Raw genomic sequence first — 19,369 nt, forward strand, 5'->3', positions numbered from 1 at the left:
TCCTCGCTGAGGAAAGACCCTCAGTCCTCTCCAAACCAACAGACAGGACGTCCATCACACGGAGGTTTCTCCCTGAAGTCTCTGCAGCTCTCTGGACACCATGCTGTCTCAATCCGTCCACACTGAATATGAGAGGGGGAAAATGAAAATAATAAATGCTTTAGACAATAAGAAACATAAAGTTGACTGTTGAGTTGCTCAGTTTTTTTAGATTGTCAATACTATCTTTATAACTAATATATCAGGTTAAGAGGCACATTCAAATAAAGATTGGTCTTTAAATACATGTTGTCTTTTGAATTGTTTGTCTAAAGTCAAGGATCTAGAACTGGTACTTAGTTTTAATGATACAGTCTGGTTATTATGCTGTTTGGAGGAGGCCTCACAGGTAAGAGCACTAACTAGCTACCATCACATGTACCTTAGCTTGACTTAAACGTATAATTAAGTGATATCAAAATACAAATAACTAATGTCATGCAAACATTAATATTTGCTTGATTCCAGTGTTGAATTTAGCACAATTGCATACAAACATTAAGGGGTTTTAAGATTCTGAAGTATTATGCTAAAAACTCAATAACTTAGATTATTTATAGTTTTGCTGAATAGTTTTATGTCCGCTTACCTTAGAAACGTAAAATGCGACGGCAGTGTGCAGATGGGGAGCATGTTAGCTTAGCTTGGTAGCTTCAGCTAGCTCTGGAACTTCCAGCTTGGTGGCTGCAGGTCCCGCCTCTTTGCCCTTATTTGGAGCAGGCGGGAGTTGAACTCTGACGTCACTGTCGAGCCGTTAGTGGCCGACTCCGCCTACTAAGGGCTTCACGGCAACTCTGCAGATTCCTATGGGTGACGTCACGGACCCTACGTCCATTTATATATACAGTCTATGTGTGAGACTCACATGTTGCCAAACAAACAATGATAGTGGTGGAGCAACACATAATTATTAACAAGATAATATGGAGGTGGAAGTGAGTCTGGTGTCTGGTGGTTAGTCTTCGCCCGAGTCTCACTGATGTTTCGCTGAACACTCTGACCCTGTTGCATTGGAGAAGTCACTCATTCGAGTTCACAAGAGGGAAAAAGTACAATACTTCAGAGTATAAGGAGAAACTTATATAATTTATAACTACTGATATTACATACCTCACACTACATTTTGTTGGAAAGCCTTTAAAGTGGGCATTAGCAGCTTTGAGGCATAACATGTGAGTTTAATGTCTGGCGAAAGTAGAATTCTCACTGCATACACCAATAGCTTTTTTTGTCGTTTTTAAAATAAATACTTTTTCACATTTTGTTTATATAACTGACATCAAGGATCTGTATGTAGTTCCTGAGGTTTCTACTGATAGAACCCTTTCATGAGGATACACATGATTTCTTCACACTTGCAAATTCACAAAGGCCTAACACCCCATCTGGCTGTTAGTGAAAGTAATTTATGTATCCTCCCATTCAATGTATTTTATGCTTTTTTGTTGTTGAATTGAATTTATAAAAACTGTGAAAAAGAGAATGCAAAACATTTCATTTTGGTAATTGTTTATTTCACAAGTATATGTGAACAATACTTGACGCGTCAGTCACCTGACTGCAATGCCTGTATAAAGCAGTTCTCTATTAGCAATAATAACAACCTTCAAAACTCTTCACCTTTATCCCAAGTACTGAAAATCCACACTATGTAGTAGCAGTGGGAAAGACTTGTACTGTATTAACTTTCAGCTGTTTCAGGAAAGCATTTATTATTATCGTTATGGAATGAAGATTAATTCGGGGTCAAGACTGAAATCTAAATGTTTCCAGCTCAGTAGTTTGAGTGGTTTTGATAACTTCCATGGTTACCATAACTTCCATGGTTCCCATAACTCCCACGATTCCCATGGTTATCATGGTTATCATGGTTATCATGGTTTCCACGGTTCCCATAGCTCCCACGGTTCCCCTGGTTCTGATAGCTCCCACGGTTCCCCTGGTTCTGATAGCTCCCATGGTTGCCGTGGTTCTGATAGCTCCCATGGTTGCCGTGGTTCTGATAGCTCCCCTGGTTGCCATGGTTCTGATAGTTCTGATTTCTGTAACCACCGCGATTGTAGCCTCCCCTATTCTGCTGGTAACCGCCTCCTCTCCCCTCTGTAAACAAGCAAAGAGGAAAACAAGGTTATACAAATGGATTTAAAATCATACCCATAGAACAGAGCGCAGGCTTCTTTTTTCAATTATCATTGAGGAGAGAGGGTATGTGGCGGCCTGGAGGTAAATTGCTTGGATTTTTTAGTTTGGAGCTCTAACTTTATGTGCAGCTAACAGAGCACATATCCTATTCTTAAAAAAGAAAAGAAACAGCGATTGAAATAACTAGGAATGCCTTACAGCAGGGGTTCCCAACCCCGGTCCGGTGTTACTGCCGGGCCGCGAAATAGCTGTGAGTTTATCGTAATATTTGCAGAATTATAAATATATAAAAATATTTTATCATAATATTTTTTACAAAAAGTGTTTAATTTTTGCACCTATACCAGTCATATTATTTCATCCAGTAGCCTAGTTAATCTTTCTTTTTGGTTTTCCATTTTTCCGAAAAACCAAAAAACGACACTGGTTCTTTTTTAAACGTTAATATGTTTTGGATGCATATTGTTCTAGTATTTGTTCAGGCTGTTACATACAATTAGCTGCTGGTGGTGAGTAAATATTAAAATCAGTTAAAATTGACAACCGGTCCGCGATTTTTTTTTAATGTATCTACCGGTCCTTGGCACAATAAAGGTTGGGAACCCCTGCCTTACAGGACAGACTGCCTGAACATTTTTCAAACACCACATCTCCCCTCACTATGACAGCCGTCTCTTCACTCCGCCTCCCCCGGCAGCCGCTCCGAGCGACTGTTAGTTACTGATTACTTTCAGAGAAACTCAGACAGCACCTTAGTTAAAAGCAGTAAACAACACACTCAGAGGAAAGTGTGGCTTCACTTACCTCTGTTGTAAGATTTGTTCTGTTGGTAGCCACCTTTCTGATCTGTAATGCAAAGGGAAAAAAACAGTCATTATTTTTTTCAAGAAAGCACTTAAACAACCCACACACCTATACAATATGAAATATAATCAGGGTTCATACACTTTTTCACCAATGATTTTCAATGACTTTTCCATGACTTCTCAATGACCTTTACCTAATTTTCACTGAAAAAAAATTACCACTGAAAATGTTTTATTTTAACATGGAACAGGAAATGAAACATGTAGTGCCTATCTAAAACAAATCAAATAGTAGGCTTACTAGCTTCTACACGCTGAAGCAACTGTAGTCAGGGATGCAAACTCATCAGGTATGAAAAAGGTGACAAGGATCCGAGCCCCCCGAAATATCGGTTTAGGGATAACAGAGGATGTTAGCAATCAGAACAACTAAAGCAGCAGGTAATAATAACAGAAATGCCAAAGAGTCACATCTAATAGAAATATATAAAAGCATTTATTTTAATTGTGTAGCAGTCAGTTTCTAATTTTGGCAGCACTGTTGAGCATTTTGAACATGTATTTTCATGCCTCTGTGCAAGGCTTAGTCTTTCTATCTGTATAGCCACTGGTGTAAAGTAACTAAGTTCATAAACTCAACAAGTACTATACTTGGGTACAATTTTGAGATACTTGTACTTTATTAAGTATTTCAATGTTTTGCTACCGTGTACTTCTACTCCTCTACAGTTCAGAGGTACATGGGGCACTTTTCCTCCACTACATGTATTTAATAACTTTAGTTACTTCACAGATGTGGATGAATGATGTGAAATATAATCGAGTGTTGAATCAGACTTTACAGGGTATATGCAGGAATCCTGAAGTCAAATTTAATACCTTTTAAGACCTTTTTTAAGACCCTTTCCATACATTTTAAGACCTCATCGCAACTTCGAGTTCTAACCGGTTACATTGGCGACACACTTTATCTCACATTTACTATTGATTGTAAGATAGCACAACTAAACAGAGTGCAGACAGAATACTGAAGCCTCCTCTCCACATGAACTTCAACCTCTCTGTGAAGGTCAGGGTTAATGCAGCATGCTGCTTTGTTGCTTCTGTGTTCTTTCATTCCAGTAGAACTCCTCAGAAACCATTAGAAACCAGTATTTGACCAATAAACAAAACAATTGACAACACTTTGAAATATTAAATATTAAACTTCATGAGCTTCAGCGGGGTAATGCCATATAGGAGCTCCCTCACAAATACCCAGGGGTTAAATTGGGCTGGGGCTGTCCGGGGCCAAGCCCGGCACATATGACGATGCTCTGACGTCATCCCCCTCACACATTTGTCATATGTTTACAAAAAACAATATATATGTTAAGACTTTTCTCGTTCTTAATATAGACTATATTTAGGGTAGATATGTGTTGACCTTACTTTAAAATAGCAGATCTCTGTGACCGGATATAGTTTGGCTTAGACTCCGGCCCCACGAGGGGCCTCATACAGAAAAATGCAAATGCAAAAAGTAGTACGTATGTAGTACATATGCCAGGCCTGTAAGTGGCGCTGCTGCCGCCACAAAATACACCAAAAGCAGCGAAGAAGACCCCGGAGCATGGTTGTCATGGTCGCCCTTCTGTTTATTCTCCGCGGTGGACGGCGTGTTCTCCTGCTGTATATCTCTCAGGTAGTCCACCAGCAGATTAAACCCCCCCCCCCACCCACAGAGCGGAGCAAGGCAACGAAACTTCAAATAAGAAGCAGCATTTTATGGCACGCTATGCATGGGGCCGCCTTGAGGGGGTTTCCCGACATGTTGTTTCAGTAAATTAAAGGGCGTTTCATTTTGTCGTTGCTGTGGACCTTCTTAATACCTTGGAAAATGCCGTTTAATACTTTTTAATAGCCTTAATTTTCGCTAAATTGATTTATCAACCTTTAATACTTTTTAAGACCCCGCGGACACCCTGCTTTAGTTCCACCTGGAGTAAATCCACCAGCTACCCTGCAGAATACAAAGTCATTCAAACTAGCTGCACCTTTACCAGCTTTGAGAACACTTTGAAGATCAATCATTATAAAACATATATATATATATTATTCTGAAATGGACCAATCTGCACAATGACTACTTTTACTGTCGCTACTTTCACTATATTTTGATGCCGATACTTTTACTTGAGGAACATTTTGAATGCAGGACTTTTATTGTAACAGAGTATTCCTACTCTCTGATACTTCTACTTTTACTCAAGTACAAGATCTGAGTCCCCGCTCCCGCCCCACTGCGTCAGGCCATTGTGTCCTTGGGCAAGACACTTCACCCGAATTTGCTCCTGTGGGTATTGTCCACAGTAGATGACCATTACATGTATGATCTGTATGTGTAAAGGCCCTGACACACCAAGCAGTCACCAGAGGACTAGCCGACGCTGAAGTCGGCTGTTGCCTGGCCGTGTTCTCCTGCGTTTTGGCCATGTGTCGCACGGGAACACACCGCACCGACTTCAGTGCATGAGTGGCAATAACTCTCCTTACCAGCAGGCGGCGGTAGTGTGTATTCGTCATTCAAAAGAGGCAACAACCGGAAGACAGAGAAGAAGAAGAGTATCTTTTCTCCGTAATATCATACAGAGCTGGCCTCTCCTGGATCAAGGTGATGAGCAGGTCTTCGTTTGCATCATTCCAGATCGCCATGATGAGATGAAAATGAATAGCAGTCTGTGTGTGCCTTCTTAAATCGTTTGTTTACGTCCCTCACTTCCGCTTCGCTTCTCATGCACTGATTTGCTAGCTGAACAGCCAATCAGAGTGATTATTTGGTCCGACTGCCAGACCCGATGCATGGCCGATTCAACATGTTGAATCGGCCATGCATCGGGTCTGGCAGTCCAAATAAGGCGTGTCACGGTCGACGGTGCGGGACACACCAACCTGACTACGGCGCCGCGAATGCCCGACAGCCTCTGACTCCCAAAATCGGGTTGGTGTGTCAGGGCCTTTATGTGTATTTGTAAAGCGCTTTGAGAGTCTTTGATAAAGCGCTATAATAAATATAAGGATTATTATTATTACTTCTACTTTTACTACAAGATCTGAGTACTTCTACTTTTACTCAAGTAAATATCTATACTTATACCACCTCTGTTTATAGCCTATGAAAAAAACTATTAGAAAACGAAGGCTAAAGCTAACGTTAGCAGATAGTGACAATGTATGCTAGCTAGCTAGCTAGCTAGCTCGCTCAACGATTCCTTAAATAATATTGCGACAGAAAAACGTTTCAGTTCACATCACGCTCTGCCGCTCTGCTCTGAACACCTGAACGGCCCGTTCTAACAGCTGTTCGCCAGCGGCTCAGTCTGTGCCACAGTGACTCCGCACAGTTAACGAACGCACCGTTGCTGATGTAGTTGACCCTCATCCCGGAGCAGCAGAGTTCAGCCGACAGGCAGGAAGACTCGAGCACACAGCTCGCGCTTCATATATTAAAAAATGACACCATGCGCGTCATGATGGCACATAACAGCTCGCGACCGCAGATTATTTCGGCGATTCGATAAAAATGTAAATTCAACGCAACTTTAGTTACATTTCCATGACTTTTCCAAAACTTTGGGAAAAATATTGTTTTCCATAACTTTTCCAGGGCCTGGAATTAGCATTTTGAATTTCCATGACTTTTCCATGTTTTCAATGACCGTACGAACCCTGTATAATGCATATAATCAAGCGTGTTGTCCCACTCACCTCTGTTGAAGTAGCCTCCATAGATGCCCTGCTTGAGGTCGAAGACGCGCTCGTTGTTCTCCACCAGGCTGCCCAGTTTCTCAGCCAGCTGCAGGGCCATGTTCTGCAGGGAGGTGGGCTCTGTGCGGTGCATCACCACCGTCTGAGTGGGCTGGTCCAGGGACGCCTTTTGAACAAGAGGACACAATAGGTTTAGAGAACAACATTGAGAAAATAATTGTACATGCAAAGATGAAAAGGAAATGAAGTAGAGAAGTCAGAAACGTACCATCAGCTCCTCGTTGATGATCATCTTGCTGATGATGCTGTGAACTGTTGGGATCTCCAACTCAAACATCTCAGAAAGTGTTCCCATGCTAAAGGACAGATGGACATTTTAGATGTTTTAAGTTTGCGTGAGTAGGCAGTGCAACATCTGAATAGATATAGAAATACAAACGGACGCCTTATCTCAGAGAACACGGTGTAACACTAACAGTGCTTCGCTAGTGACTGGTGCTCATCTTGTTCTTACCTGATGGAGTCGTACACACTGCTGTACGTGAACAGATAAGTCCTCAGGGACTCTTCTTGGATCTTCCTATCAAGGCAATAGGGAAATTCATAATCATTCACTTCAACAAGGAAAGCACAATGACTTTATACCTACAAATATAATGCAAGTGCCAGATTAAATCATCATGGGATGATCTGAAATAATAATCTGAATGATCACTGTTGTATGAATTAATATGATGTGCAATATGTGCTATATATATAGATGCCGTTAATAACGGTGCAATATATACCTGGCTGCTAAATCCTAAGAACTGTTACAGGATGTGTATTTTTTTTTAAATTATGTAACTTTTTATTATATCATAACTTAGTACTTTTTTTTAATGCATGTCACATATTTAACATATGTAACATTAAGCTGTCTGTGGATCTTTTTCCTGCTGTAATTATACAAATGTCCCCTCCGTGGGACTAATAAAGGTATTCTGATAAAAGCAAGTTCAGACTGAATTCCCTAAAACCATTAAGCTTGTAACAAACCCTAACTGATGGATGAGAGGTGTATGCTAACCTGACGAGCATCTCGCGCACTCGCTGCGTCTCGGGGAACAGGTCCCACACCTTGCTGTTCATCTTCTCGTTGATGATGAAGGAGTGGCAGGTGCGCCAGTCTCCCATCTTCATGGCCTTACTGGCGGCCACCACATGCTCCCTCATGCTCTCGGGGGGTCCTGCGGGACAAACAGAGCTACAGTTAGACTCCGTTTCCCTTTGAGTTAAACAACCTGGTGTAAAGAGATGCTAGAGGACATGTTACACACCCAGAAGAGGCTGTCTCTCTCCCACTCTCAGCTGGTGATGGAACTGCTTGCTGATCATCCTGCGGCGGGCATCGAACTCGTGGGCGGCCATGTAGGGGATCTCCAGCAGCATGGCGGACACCAGGTACACACACTCCAGCAGCTCCAGGTTGATGTGCATGTGGAACGGCACCTGTGAGGGAGATCAAAGCAAATGTTATGATAATGTCAGCATTACTGAATCCATCGTCGGTAGGCCATACTTTCTAGGAAGATTTCTTGGAAATTTGTCCAAAGGTTGGAAGATTCAAGGTTTGTACAGTTTCGAAAAAATTAAAATCGAAGTCTTAACTACTATTTAACTAACAACTAATGCCTGCACATTTGAAACCTATATAATCACATCTAAAATTGCTACTATAAATGTATATTTAGGAAAAATAAAGTTGACAGAATGAATTCATACCCATTGTATTCGATGTATACCGTAACCTTCATTCATTCATCAGCCTAGAGTACACCAAGCAGGTTTACAACAAGGAAAACCAACATGATCTCAATCATAGGACTTACTTGTCTTCTCTTCTCGATCTTCTCCTGCTCTGCGTTCCTCTCCTGCATGTTCCTCATCAGCAGACCCTGACCCAGCAGCTCCTTGGCGCGGCCAGAGGACTGGATGTCCAGCAGGGCATTGTGGGCATCTTTAATCATGCCCTGCCTAAAGGCGCAGATGCCAAGCTGCACCATGGTTCTGTTGTACAGGATCTACACAAGAGGGGGAGAGAGGTTTTTAGAGACAAAGCTACACGAGAGGGGGAGAGAGGTTTTTAGAGACAAAGCTACACGAGAGGGGGAGAGAGGTTTTTAGAGACAAAGCTACATGAGAGGGGGAGAGAAGTTTTTAGAGACAAAGCTACACAAGAGGGGGAGAGAGGTTTTTAGAGACAAAGCTACACAAGAAGGGGAGAGAGGTTTTTAGAGACAAAGCTACACAAGAAGGGGAGAGAGGTTTTTAGAGACAAAGCTACACGAGAGGGGGAGAGAGGTTTTTAGAGACAAAGCTACACAGGAGAGGGAGAGAGGTTTTTAGAGACAAAGCTACAGAAGAGGGAGAGAGGTTTTTAGAGACAAAGCTACAGAAGAGAGGGAGAGAGGTTTTTAGAGACAAAGCTACACAAGAGAGGGAGAGAGGTTTTTAGAGACAAAGCTACACAAGAGAGGGAGAGAGGTTTTAGAGACAAAGCTACACGAGAGGGGGAGAGAGGTTTTTTAGAGACAAAGCTACACAAGAGAGGGAGAGAGGTTTTTAGAGACAAAGCTACACAAGAGAGGTAGAGAGGTTTTTAGAGACAAAGCTACATGAGAGAGGGAGAGAGGTTTTTAGAGACAAAGCTACACGAGAGAGGGAGAGAGGTTTTTAGAGACAAAGCTACACGAGAGAGGTTTTTAGAGACAAAGCTACACAAGAGAGGGAGAGAGGTTTTTAGAGACAAAGCTACACAAGAGAGGGAGAGAGGTTTTTAGAGACAAAGCTACACAAGAGAGGGAGAGAGGTTTTTAGAGAGCTATGAACCCTAAATAAAAGACAGCCTGCTTACCTGTACGGGGGGGTCGGCGTGCTGGATGTTGTCCTGCAGGTGGCTCATCAGCATCAGGTCGCGGGCCTGGTACCAGCGGGAGTGCAGCGCGTGGTGGTAGATGTGGCAGAGGATGGCGCAGGTACGGATGCGGTCGGTGCGATCCTTGGCGTAGATGAACTTGCAGAGACGGTCCATGATCACAGCGCTGTCCTCGCCCTCGCTCTCCTCCTGGTCCTGCTCCGACTGAGGCGCAGAAACACAACTCAGCTCAGACATCGGTACATTAGAGACGGCTGCGTTTTGAAAACAGGTACTCAGCTTTTTGCAGGTGGGAAAATACTCTTCTGCGTTAAACGTTTTATCCCCAGTTGTATGACATTATAAAGATTTCTTTTATTTAGCTTGAGCGTGATACATTTCCAAACAATATGGCAGTTACATCACACTAGACACCATGCCGGCAATCGAGACGAATTATCCGTTAGCTTTTACTTGATAAGAATGTATAGTCAAGGCATAGCAGTCTGTGCTAATAAGAAAGAACGTTTAAAACTAAATTAGAATGGTTTCTTTTTCGTTTTTTTTTTATTTCCCTCTTTTAAATAAAAAGATATGCTCAGTGTTTCCCCTAGGTTTACTGCCTTGGCAGGGGGCTGCTCTGGTACCCCCCCAATTTTTATTCTGGAGCAGAGAGAGGAGCTGTGGATCATTGTTATCATATAGTAACAAAGTATTTGTACATTCAAAAGTAATAAAGTACAGTGTTACACTGTACTTTATTACTTGTATTCAAACTGTATTCACTTCTTATCATGTAGCCTACACTTCTTCCTTTCATTGATACATTTAAATCACCTGACTACAGCATATAACATACCTTCTGCAACCCTGTGCTGCTGCTGCTTCTCTCTGCCTCATCCTCTATTGCTGGAAGCAGCTCCACCTCATCTGATTTCTGATATGAAAGCAATCGTGTTAGGATCATATTGAGCTATTGGTGTGAGTCTAACATTAAACAAGCAGTCTGCTTGTCATACATTGCTGACGATACATTTTAAGTGGCAATGTGTTGAGTCACTGCCGCTAAATGCCAGTAGCATCAAGCTAGCAAATCCTGCATTAGCTTCACATCAACAGGTGTAGACAGAACATCCAATTATCCTGAGTGTATTTACTGAATAAACCAAATCACATCTCCTGTCTTTTTTTTCACCCAACTCATTAGACTATTCTTCTGCTGGCGTTTCATTGCTGCCAAATTCAAAACTGTAGTTCAAAACCGCGGTACCTGCTCACCAGAGGTGGGACCCAGTCATTGTTTTGCAAGTCCGAGTCAAGTCTCAAATCATTGTTTTGCAAGTCCAAGTCAAGTCTCAAGTCAGGATGGGCAAGTTCAAGTCAAGTCCTAAACTTTGACAAAACGAGTCTTAAACAAGTCATTATGTGCTTTTCATCAAATGTAATGACGCCAATCAACAGAATAATACTTAATAATCAAACCGCTCTTTATTAGTCACATTAATAATTTAATAATCAATTTTCTCTCTGCTGGTAAAGTAACGTGTTTTTTTCTAATTTAAGAGGGATCAGCAAGGTAAGGCTACCGTGACGGTTTGATTCAGAAGTTTAATGTGTAAGATCCCTGATGTTGAGGTAACCAGAATGTTTATTTCCATTGTGTACAACATGTTATAAGGGACCCACGATCTATCTTTATGCCAGGGATAATGTGCAGCGCGGCGGTCTCTATGGGGAAAAGAACACCTGCATCTAGATCCCTCTGCAGGTGGTACTTTAACTATGTTTTGATGCCAATACTTTTCTACTTTTACTTGTAACATTTTGAACGCAGGACTTTTTATTGTACAGGGTTCCTGCGGGTTTCGCCAACTCAAATGTAATGTAACGCTACATTAGCTGCTGCTGCACTAGCTAACGCTACATTAGCAAAACAAACGCTAATTTATTTTGCAAACGGTGCAGCGGGCTTCAAACACGTTCCCTCCACTGGTTTCAACCAAGCACTAAATTAGATGTCTTCCAACCAAATACGGTTCAACTTACACTTCCCCATATTTATTTGTAAGTAGATTCGAAGATAGGCTACATGAGCTGAAGCTTGGTTGCTAGGTTACTAGCTGGGTGTTCTCCAAGGGGCCGGGGGAAACAAAGTTATTGATTACTGGTTCCATGTTGATTTAATTCAATACAAATTGAATTTAGACGCTATCGCAACACAGAAGTACCTTTCAAATCCGATAATTTTTAAGACCTTCTAAATCATATTTAAGACGTTTTATGGCCTTAAATTCAGATTATTAAATGTAAGACTTTAAGACTTGTTAAGACCCCGCGGGAACCCTGATTGTAACTTTTTTTTAATTGTCTGAACTTCTCCCACCTCTGACAATAAATCCTGAGTCATTGGTGTTCAAGTCGCAAGTGTTTTGTGATGTTTTCAAGTCGAGTCTCAAGTCATCAAATGTCTGACTCGAGTCCAAGTCATGTGACTCGAGTCCACACCTCTGCTGCTCACCATCTGTGAGCTATTTTTAGAATGCGCACGCTACGTTCGTTGTCACGTTCGCGCGCGTCCACCTGGGCGGGCTGTGTGTGTCCTTCTCCCGTGATGATAACGGCTTGAGGTTAAAACATAATAATAAACTAATTTGAAACTGGGGGTGGACACAAACGGGCAGACAGCAGAGCTCGGTGCAATAATACAGATTTGTTTGCCGTTTTTACACTTTGTTGTTCTCCTCCTTTCCTCCGCTCTTGTCTGGGGGGGGGGGAAACAGAGCGGAGTGAGAATGTGAATACACAAAGCAGTGGACACTGAAACATGCGCAGCGCCCCGCCAAGACAATGGTAGGGGAAACACTGATGCTGATGTCTGTCAAAAAAATAAACTAGCTTCCCTTTTCTCAGTATATTTAAGTGTCTCTCACCTTTGTCTCGACCGGCAGGCCCAGGGCACGGCGGTGAGCCTTGTAGTCGAACTTGTAGTAGGTGTGCATGATTCTGCGCAGGTAAATGCGGCAGATCTCCTCCGTGCTGCCCTTGGTCTCCATGTAGTTGAGCAGCCGGTCGATGATGCCACAGACGTGACCCTCATCCTTCAGATTGTCCACATACTCTGGGGGAAGAGTGAGGAAGAGAGCAATGAGCTGCTAGGAAAAGCTTTAATTCAAATACTAAAATGATAGTGTTCGATTCAGGCATAGCTCACCTTGTGAATGGGGATCAGTGTTCTGCATGATCTTGGTGAACTCTTCATCCATCCTCTCTACCAGCGTTAAGATGCACCCACGCACCCTGAATGGCTAACAAACATAACAAAGTAATACATATTTATTTGTATTGCAATGCCACCCTTTCTGTAGTACCACAAACAACCACAAGGATTATGCGTCGTTAAAATAATGCAGAAAAGCCCAATACAATAAACCACATATATCAGAAATGAGAGAAACAGAAGATGGGCGAACCTGGTCTGAGATGATCAGACTCTCGCTGTCCTCGGCGATGTTCTCTCCGATGAAGATGTCGTTGTGTTCAAACAGGATGTCCAGCAGCTCATCGATACATTCCAAGCACTTCTTCCACATATCAGGCTGAAGAGAAACACATAATGATGCAATTTGCAACAGTTGGCCACATTTCGATTCATTCAAAACAAGATGTCTGTTGATTTATCTTAACATGTATTACACTTAATACTATAAAGGAAATGTCAATGGCCCTGTTGTATTAATATATAAACGAGCATATTGATTAGTTCAAAACCTTTTAATTCATTATTTTAACTTTTTCACACAACACAACAATCTGTACATTAAGTAAAAAGAGCTTCTACCTTCATGAAAGCAGCCAGGTTGGGGTTGTAGTCGTACAGGGAGGCAATGATGTTGAACTTAATCTTGACCGTAACACCTTCGCCCAAATTATTCTCAGCAGCGATGTTTGCCAGAGCATGGAGCAGTTCGATCTGGGCAGCCCTGTCAGGAGGAGAGAAAAAAGGGAGCGGAGATTAAGTAAGAGAAATAGGTAGAATTACAAAATGTGTGTTTTTATATGTATTTTCTGCAGTGATTTTAAGTGCCTATTCATTTCTTGCAATTGACTATACTTGCATTCAAATACATTACAGATATTAAGGGGTTAATACGAGGTTCCTACTTGTCAGTGGCTTTGCTATAAAATATATCAATGTGCAACTTGTTAATTGGAAATGATTGTCCTTGCATGAATGGTAATATGCACTGACCTGTCCGTGCCCTTTTTGCCTCTTGCTTGCAGGATCTCATTCAGCTTCTTCACCACCACAGGAACGTTGATCTCCGTGCCTTTGGCAAACATCTTGGGCTTTTCCTGGCAGATTGGAAAAGAACACACAACATAAATATTGAAACAATGCGTTTATGAAAGCAGTAAATCTGAAAAGACCTCTTCTTTACCATGACCATGCCTCCCTTCACTTCCTGCCAGGCTTCTCCTCCCTCCTCCTCAGCCTCCTCCTCTATGCGCTCCTTCTTCTTGATCTTCTTCTTCTTGCCGAGCTTCTTGTCGCCGGGCTTATCTTCCCTGAGGACAGAAAGATGTGGTGGTGAGGTGGATGCTCCCATCGAGTATTTTGGGGCCGATCGCCGGAATCAGTATCGGCCGCTACCGATCGCCAATCTGATCGAGTGGGCGGGGCCTATGGGGATCTTCCATTTTATATTGCTTCAGTTTATAAAATCGTAATGGATCGAAAAGTTCAGATACATTTTTCAATAGGCCTACATGATGCCCTTCCACAAACATAATTATTACATTCAAATGAAGTACATTATTCAAGTTCACATTAACACGGAAGAAATGAGCGGAAGCGCTCTCTGTATCTCATGCCGCTCACTGATCCAGTAATGAGTGACCCGACAGTGAAGAATAAATATATTTATAATAACTAGTTTAGCTTGTTCCAGAGGTAGATTAAAGTGTGTTAGGTTTAAGTCTTGGTGAGTGTTTTGCTCCACTCACCGGTCCGCCACAGCGGGTGGAGCTGCAGAATTTCTGCTTCACACGTTGCATACCGCTATTTTTTCGGACACCTTAAAATAATAATAATTAGCTCTGATAAACTAAAGAGCAGATCGCGTTCACACCGGAATAAGTCCCTGAGGGAGGATTAGGCATTTTTTCTATACGGCGTATACTGCCACCCGGAGTCCCCGGAGTTGGGGACTGGCTTCAGTAGAAGCTGCTGGGACTCCCAGCAGCTTCTACTGAAGACTTCGAGTAAATCGCTAGAAACGCCGACACCTCCTCATCTCCACCGCTCCCATGTTTTCTTTTGTGTTGCCATAAGTTAGTCTCTCTGCGTTTGTGCGCTGGGCGAATGCTAATAATGCTAATGCTAATAATGCTAATGCAAGGAAAATAAAATAAAAATGTTGGGAGTTTTACGGGGCGTGGTGTGCAATCCGCCCAAACAATCAGAAATGGGAACCGATTCTCCCATGAGAGTACCTCTCTAGCAGGGACTGAAAAGGTTCTCATTAACTAAGTTCGGAACTATACAGGGAAAAGTACTCCGGTGTGAAAGCGCCTATGGTATCTTGAGAGGGAAAGTAGTGGCATGCGTGTCCAGTTTGGGTTATATTTTCTAAATGTGTTGGAAACATAAAAACCAAAAGCTAGGTAGACTCACTTCTTGAGGAAGACTGCAGCGATGGAAGCATGCTTTCCCTCCCCATCATCCGAGCTCTCACTGCCACTGTCGACAGTGTCTGATCCCCAGTCTTCCGCATCTTCGTCATCACTGCTAGACGAGGACTCATCCTGTTGAGGGAGAAACACAGCATATTAACATTAGAACTATGTGTTTTCCACCAGGTTTATCTTTCTTTGTTGTACATTCTCATGATGGCCTCTTACCCCGGATCCCTTCTTGAGGAACGCGCTGGCATCTTGGATCACCTCAGGTTTTTTCTTTAAGAAGTCCTTGGCCGACATTACCTCTTCCTCGCCTTCTTCCTCGCTATCAGAAGATGAGCCTTCTAGAAAATGCACGAGGTTTTTGAGAGATGATGCTTGCAGAGGTAATACAACTAAATGCAGTTTGCCCTGACAACTTTAGTTAACTTGTGATTTGTATACATCAGTGATGCAAACACAGGTATGGTGAAAAAAGAGAGAAGTTTTGAAGCAGAAAAAAAACTGCGTAATATACCATCTGACAAAGGCCTGTGCTATAATGCTTCAATTAACTGGCTATTCTTTATAATGATGTTAAGTTATAAATCAAGGGTTTTTATTATTATTTACAGCAGGGGTGGGGAATCTTTCCTTTCAATTTTTACAACATCCTCCGAGGGCCGTACAAATTATTGAACTCAACCTCTGCTTAAAAAAACAAAAATCACAGCCCATTCATTTGGCCTTTCTTTCATGCTGTGCAAAGAAAAAGCAACCTCTTAATCCAGATATCTTACCATGACTCACGTATGCATGCATGTGCACGGTTGTGGCATGACCACCAAAACAGAAAGATATGGACACAAGATGTGTGGAAATGTATTTAGTTTCCTATCCATGTGAACATGATTTAAGTGGGGGGGGGGGGGACCTAACCTCCTCTAGGGGGGTCCGGGGGGTATGCTCCCCCGGGAAGATGTTTTTTTAAATATTGAAGTTAAAAGCATCAATCTGGTGCACTTTGAGAGCAACATTAGGAGATCTATGGATACATCTCTCAACACCCATATGAAACAGAACTGTAAGCAGATTCTTCTTTTTGGATATTTTACAAATCACTCTCCTTTTAAACTCTATTCTTGTTATTTTTAACAACTTTTTTGTGACTGTCATATAGTATTTTATATCTGTTTTTCATTTAGTCTCATTAATAACTATAATGATCATATCGAGGTGTGCCTTAACCTCAAGGGGCTGAGGTTATTTGAGCCTCTCAGGAGAGAGCTCTCTTCCACCTGGTTGTAGAAAAGCTCTTTAAATTCGTTAGCATAGCTAGCTAACCAGATGCTAATAACAACAGATCGCCACTGTGCTTAGAACTAAAGACACAGCCACGCAAACACTGCAGCATGTGTACGGCTCTTTATGGGTACTGCAATATTTGAAGAGCTGAAGCTGCGTTCCGGTGCTCTCTGTCAGCACTCCTTTCAGACGAGACATATACCACATGAAGACACATTACGCTCGTGTTCAAGGAACCAGGAAAAACAGGCACTCGCTTGTTTAATTATTTTGCGATCTAGATTTCTTCTTCTTTTTTTAAGTGAACCCCCCCCCAAAACAAAAACTCTTCGGTTCTCCACGAATTACACAAGTCACCCAAATCAGCGTTAAAAAAGCAGGAGGCGCCGAAAAGCGACTAATTTGCATCACTGATATATTTAATTTGCTTAAACAGGAAGCTTACCAGAATCTGCTGCCTCCTTCTCCTCCTCTTCATCAGCGGACTCCTGTGGGTTCTAATAGGGAGAAAGAAGACATTGAGATGTTGTTTTTGACCTTTGCTTATCCAGGCTGCACAGTGACACACATGGAAGCAGCTGGGCAGAGCTGCAGTCTGACATGGCACCCATAGAATAGTAATTCAGAAAAGCCAACGCTCCTCTCTTACTCGCACAGATTCATTTTACATTTTTAAACTCCCACAGCACGACTTAGAATAAGTTTCTTAATTTACCTCCTTGTATGCAGCTACTTCTGTTTCGTAGTCTCTGTTGTACTTGCGGATCTTCTGACGCAGTGTACTGAGGGCCTTTGCGTTGTTTTTGTTCATCTTCTTCTTGCCCTCTTTGTCTTCCCAAAGCTGGAAAAAAACCAACATTTATTATATCGGACTGGTAGATCGATCATGTCAACTCGGTTAATATATTTTGTTTGCTGCAGGCATATCAAAACACGTTGTTAAATGACATGGTTGGTATTTGTAGACTTGTGATGGGAGCTACTGACCTGATTCACATAGTCCTCCAGGTCGGCCAGAAGACGGATATAAAAAGGGGGAACCCCCTCTTTGTCCACTATAGTCTTGCTTTTGAGGAAGGCTCGACATAACTGCTCAAAATCCTCCAGACATTTGGACATGTCACGAATCTTCATAGCATTTCGGATCGTTTTGATGAGGTTGGTCAACTCCTCAAACCTAATATATAATCATTGTTTTAGTTAGAATAATAGTCGATAAGGAAATCTGCAGTTTATTACATAGGGCACTTAAAGAGTGACCACACAAACCTTTTGTCTTTGGCGCTGCGCACAATTCTCTTGGTGTCCTCCTCATCATCACTGATAAGCAAGGACCTGTGAAAACAATAACGCTGTGTGAGATTACTAGAAAAAGTTGCATTAGTGTCCTGATAGGATTTATAGTAAGCAATACTGACTGCTTGAAATTTCCTCCGGGTGCTTTATTGATGATTTCATCAGCAGATGAAGACTCCTCTGACTCACTGTCAGACCCGGTGGCAAAGAAACGGGACATGGCTGAAGGGAGATGTCAATCTGTGAGGAGAAAAATACATCATGTGAGGAACAGTATAAAAGACAATACAGCTGTGCTACATAATATGTTGTAGTAAAATAGTTTAGCTTCCTAGTATTACATTCCTTGTAATAATTGAATCAATTGGTGTCACTCAATTTGAAGGAGATTCCAGGTGAAGGCAGGTCCAAATATGTTTTCATTTAAAAAAGATACTCTTGCATCAGAGAAAATAATGTTGCTCAGACGTTTAACAAAAAGGTGAATAAGAATTTGTGTAAGATATATCAATTCAGTTTGTTGCTGGTGTGACATAATTGAATAACAATGTGAATGGAGTTTTGTCAAGCTAGCTATTATTCGTCATTAAGAAAATAACGAGCTAGCTGTAGTTGCTTCGATGTGAGACGACAGTTCACTTAAAGTCGGCGTAATTGTTGTAAAGATTAATCAAGAGATAGTTGTTGGACTATCGGTTTCTGGAGTTAATGCCGTTTTCAACAATTCACTCAACGGGCAGTGTACAGACATTAAACAAGTATAAATGAAGATATGTATACATGTTCATTCAACTGATCAACGTTTACCTTGTTGTGATATATCTTGTTTCTAACAGTTACTTGTAAATGTTGTGATGTTATTATGCTTGTGTGAACTAATATACACTGGCCTGTATTTCGATCTTACTTTGTTGCTGCTTAATCACCTACATTTCCCCATGGGGATCATTTGAAAGCCATCTTATCTCATAACGTCAGAAACCGGCATCTATAACGTGCAACGACAACCTTTGCTAAGCTACCTAGCTTTGACAGCTGTGTTGCATTAGCCTATCAAACTAAACAACAAACGTAAATTGCACCTACATGCCTTACAGATAGTTATTTTACAACTAATGGAATATAAATACATACCATAGCAAATTAATTATAAAGCTAACGTTGATTTATATATACTAAAACAACGTGAAAACTAACGTGGCGCGGGGTTAATGCTAAGCTAATGCTGCAGAGCACAGGGCCTACCCACATGTTTAGCTGTTAAAAACACTAACACGAACAATAATCCACCAAAGTGTAGTCAAATGTTGAGACCGACTCACCTACGTCCTTGTGAAAGTTATCCTGTGTTGTGTCTGCCTCTTTTGGTTGGTTATAAAATCCAGTTTGGCTGTAAAGTGGCTACAAATTAAATGCGTGCAACAGCCTTGCCGGGCATTTGCGTCAGGAAAGGAAGTGAGGTTTAGAGCTACAACTTAAA

General features: G+C 41.8%; 1 protein-coding gene across 2 annotated transcripts; it reads right to left on the bottom strand.

The window, feature by feature from the left end:
• Positions 1 to 1,531: 1,531 nt before the first annotated feature.
• On the bottom strand, positions 1,532 to 19,352 carry eif3c (eukaryotic translation initiation factor 3, subunit C). 2 transcript variants are annotated; one of them, XM_034107428.2, is made up of 24 exons: positions 19,212 to 19,352; positions 18,012 to 18,129; positions 17,863 to 17,928; positions 17,581 to 17,770; positions 17,309 to 17,434; positions 17,039 to 17,090; positions 15,532 to 15,653; positions 15,305 to 15,435; positions 14,070 to 14,196; positions 13,880 to 13,983; positions 13,469 to 13,610; positions 13,101 to 13,226; positions 12,842 to 12,935; positions 12,561 to 12,748; positions 10,490 to 10,567; positions 9,631 to 9,855; positions 8,606 to 8,797; positions 8,054 to 8,225; positions 7,804 to 7,963; positions 7,249 to 7,314; positions 7,003 to 7,090; positions 6,735 to 6,900; positions 2,986 to 3,027; positions 1,532 to 2,139 (listed from the first exon to the last, which is right to left on the bottom strand). In XM_034107428.2, the coding sequence occupies exons 2-24, from the start codon at positions 18,107 to 18,109 to the stop codon at positions 1,814 to 1,816; spliced, it is 3,081 nt and encodes a 1,026-aa protein (XP_033963319.1). In that variant the 5' UTR covers positions 18,110 to 18,129; positions 19,212 to 19,352; the 3' UTR covers positions 1,532 to 1,813. The 2 variants fall into 2 exon arrangements, with proteins under 2 accessions (XP_033963319.1, XP_033963320.1); XM_034107429.2 differs by lacking the exon at positions 10,490 to 10,567.
• Positions 19,353 to 19,369: the final 17 nt, after the last annotated feature.

This window comes from Pseudochaenichthys georgianus, chromosome 19 (assembly GCF_902827115.2).
Source record: "Pseudochaenichthys georgianus chromosome 19, fPseGeo1.2, whole genome shotgun sequence".
NCBI lineage: Eukaryota > Metazoa > Chordata > Actinopteri > Perciformes > Channichthyidae > Pseudochaenichthys > Pseudochaenichthys georgianus.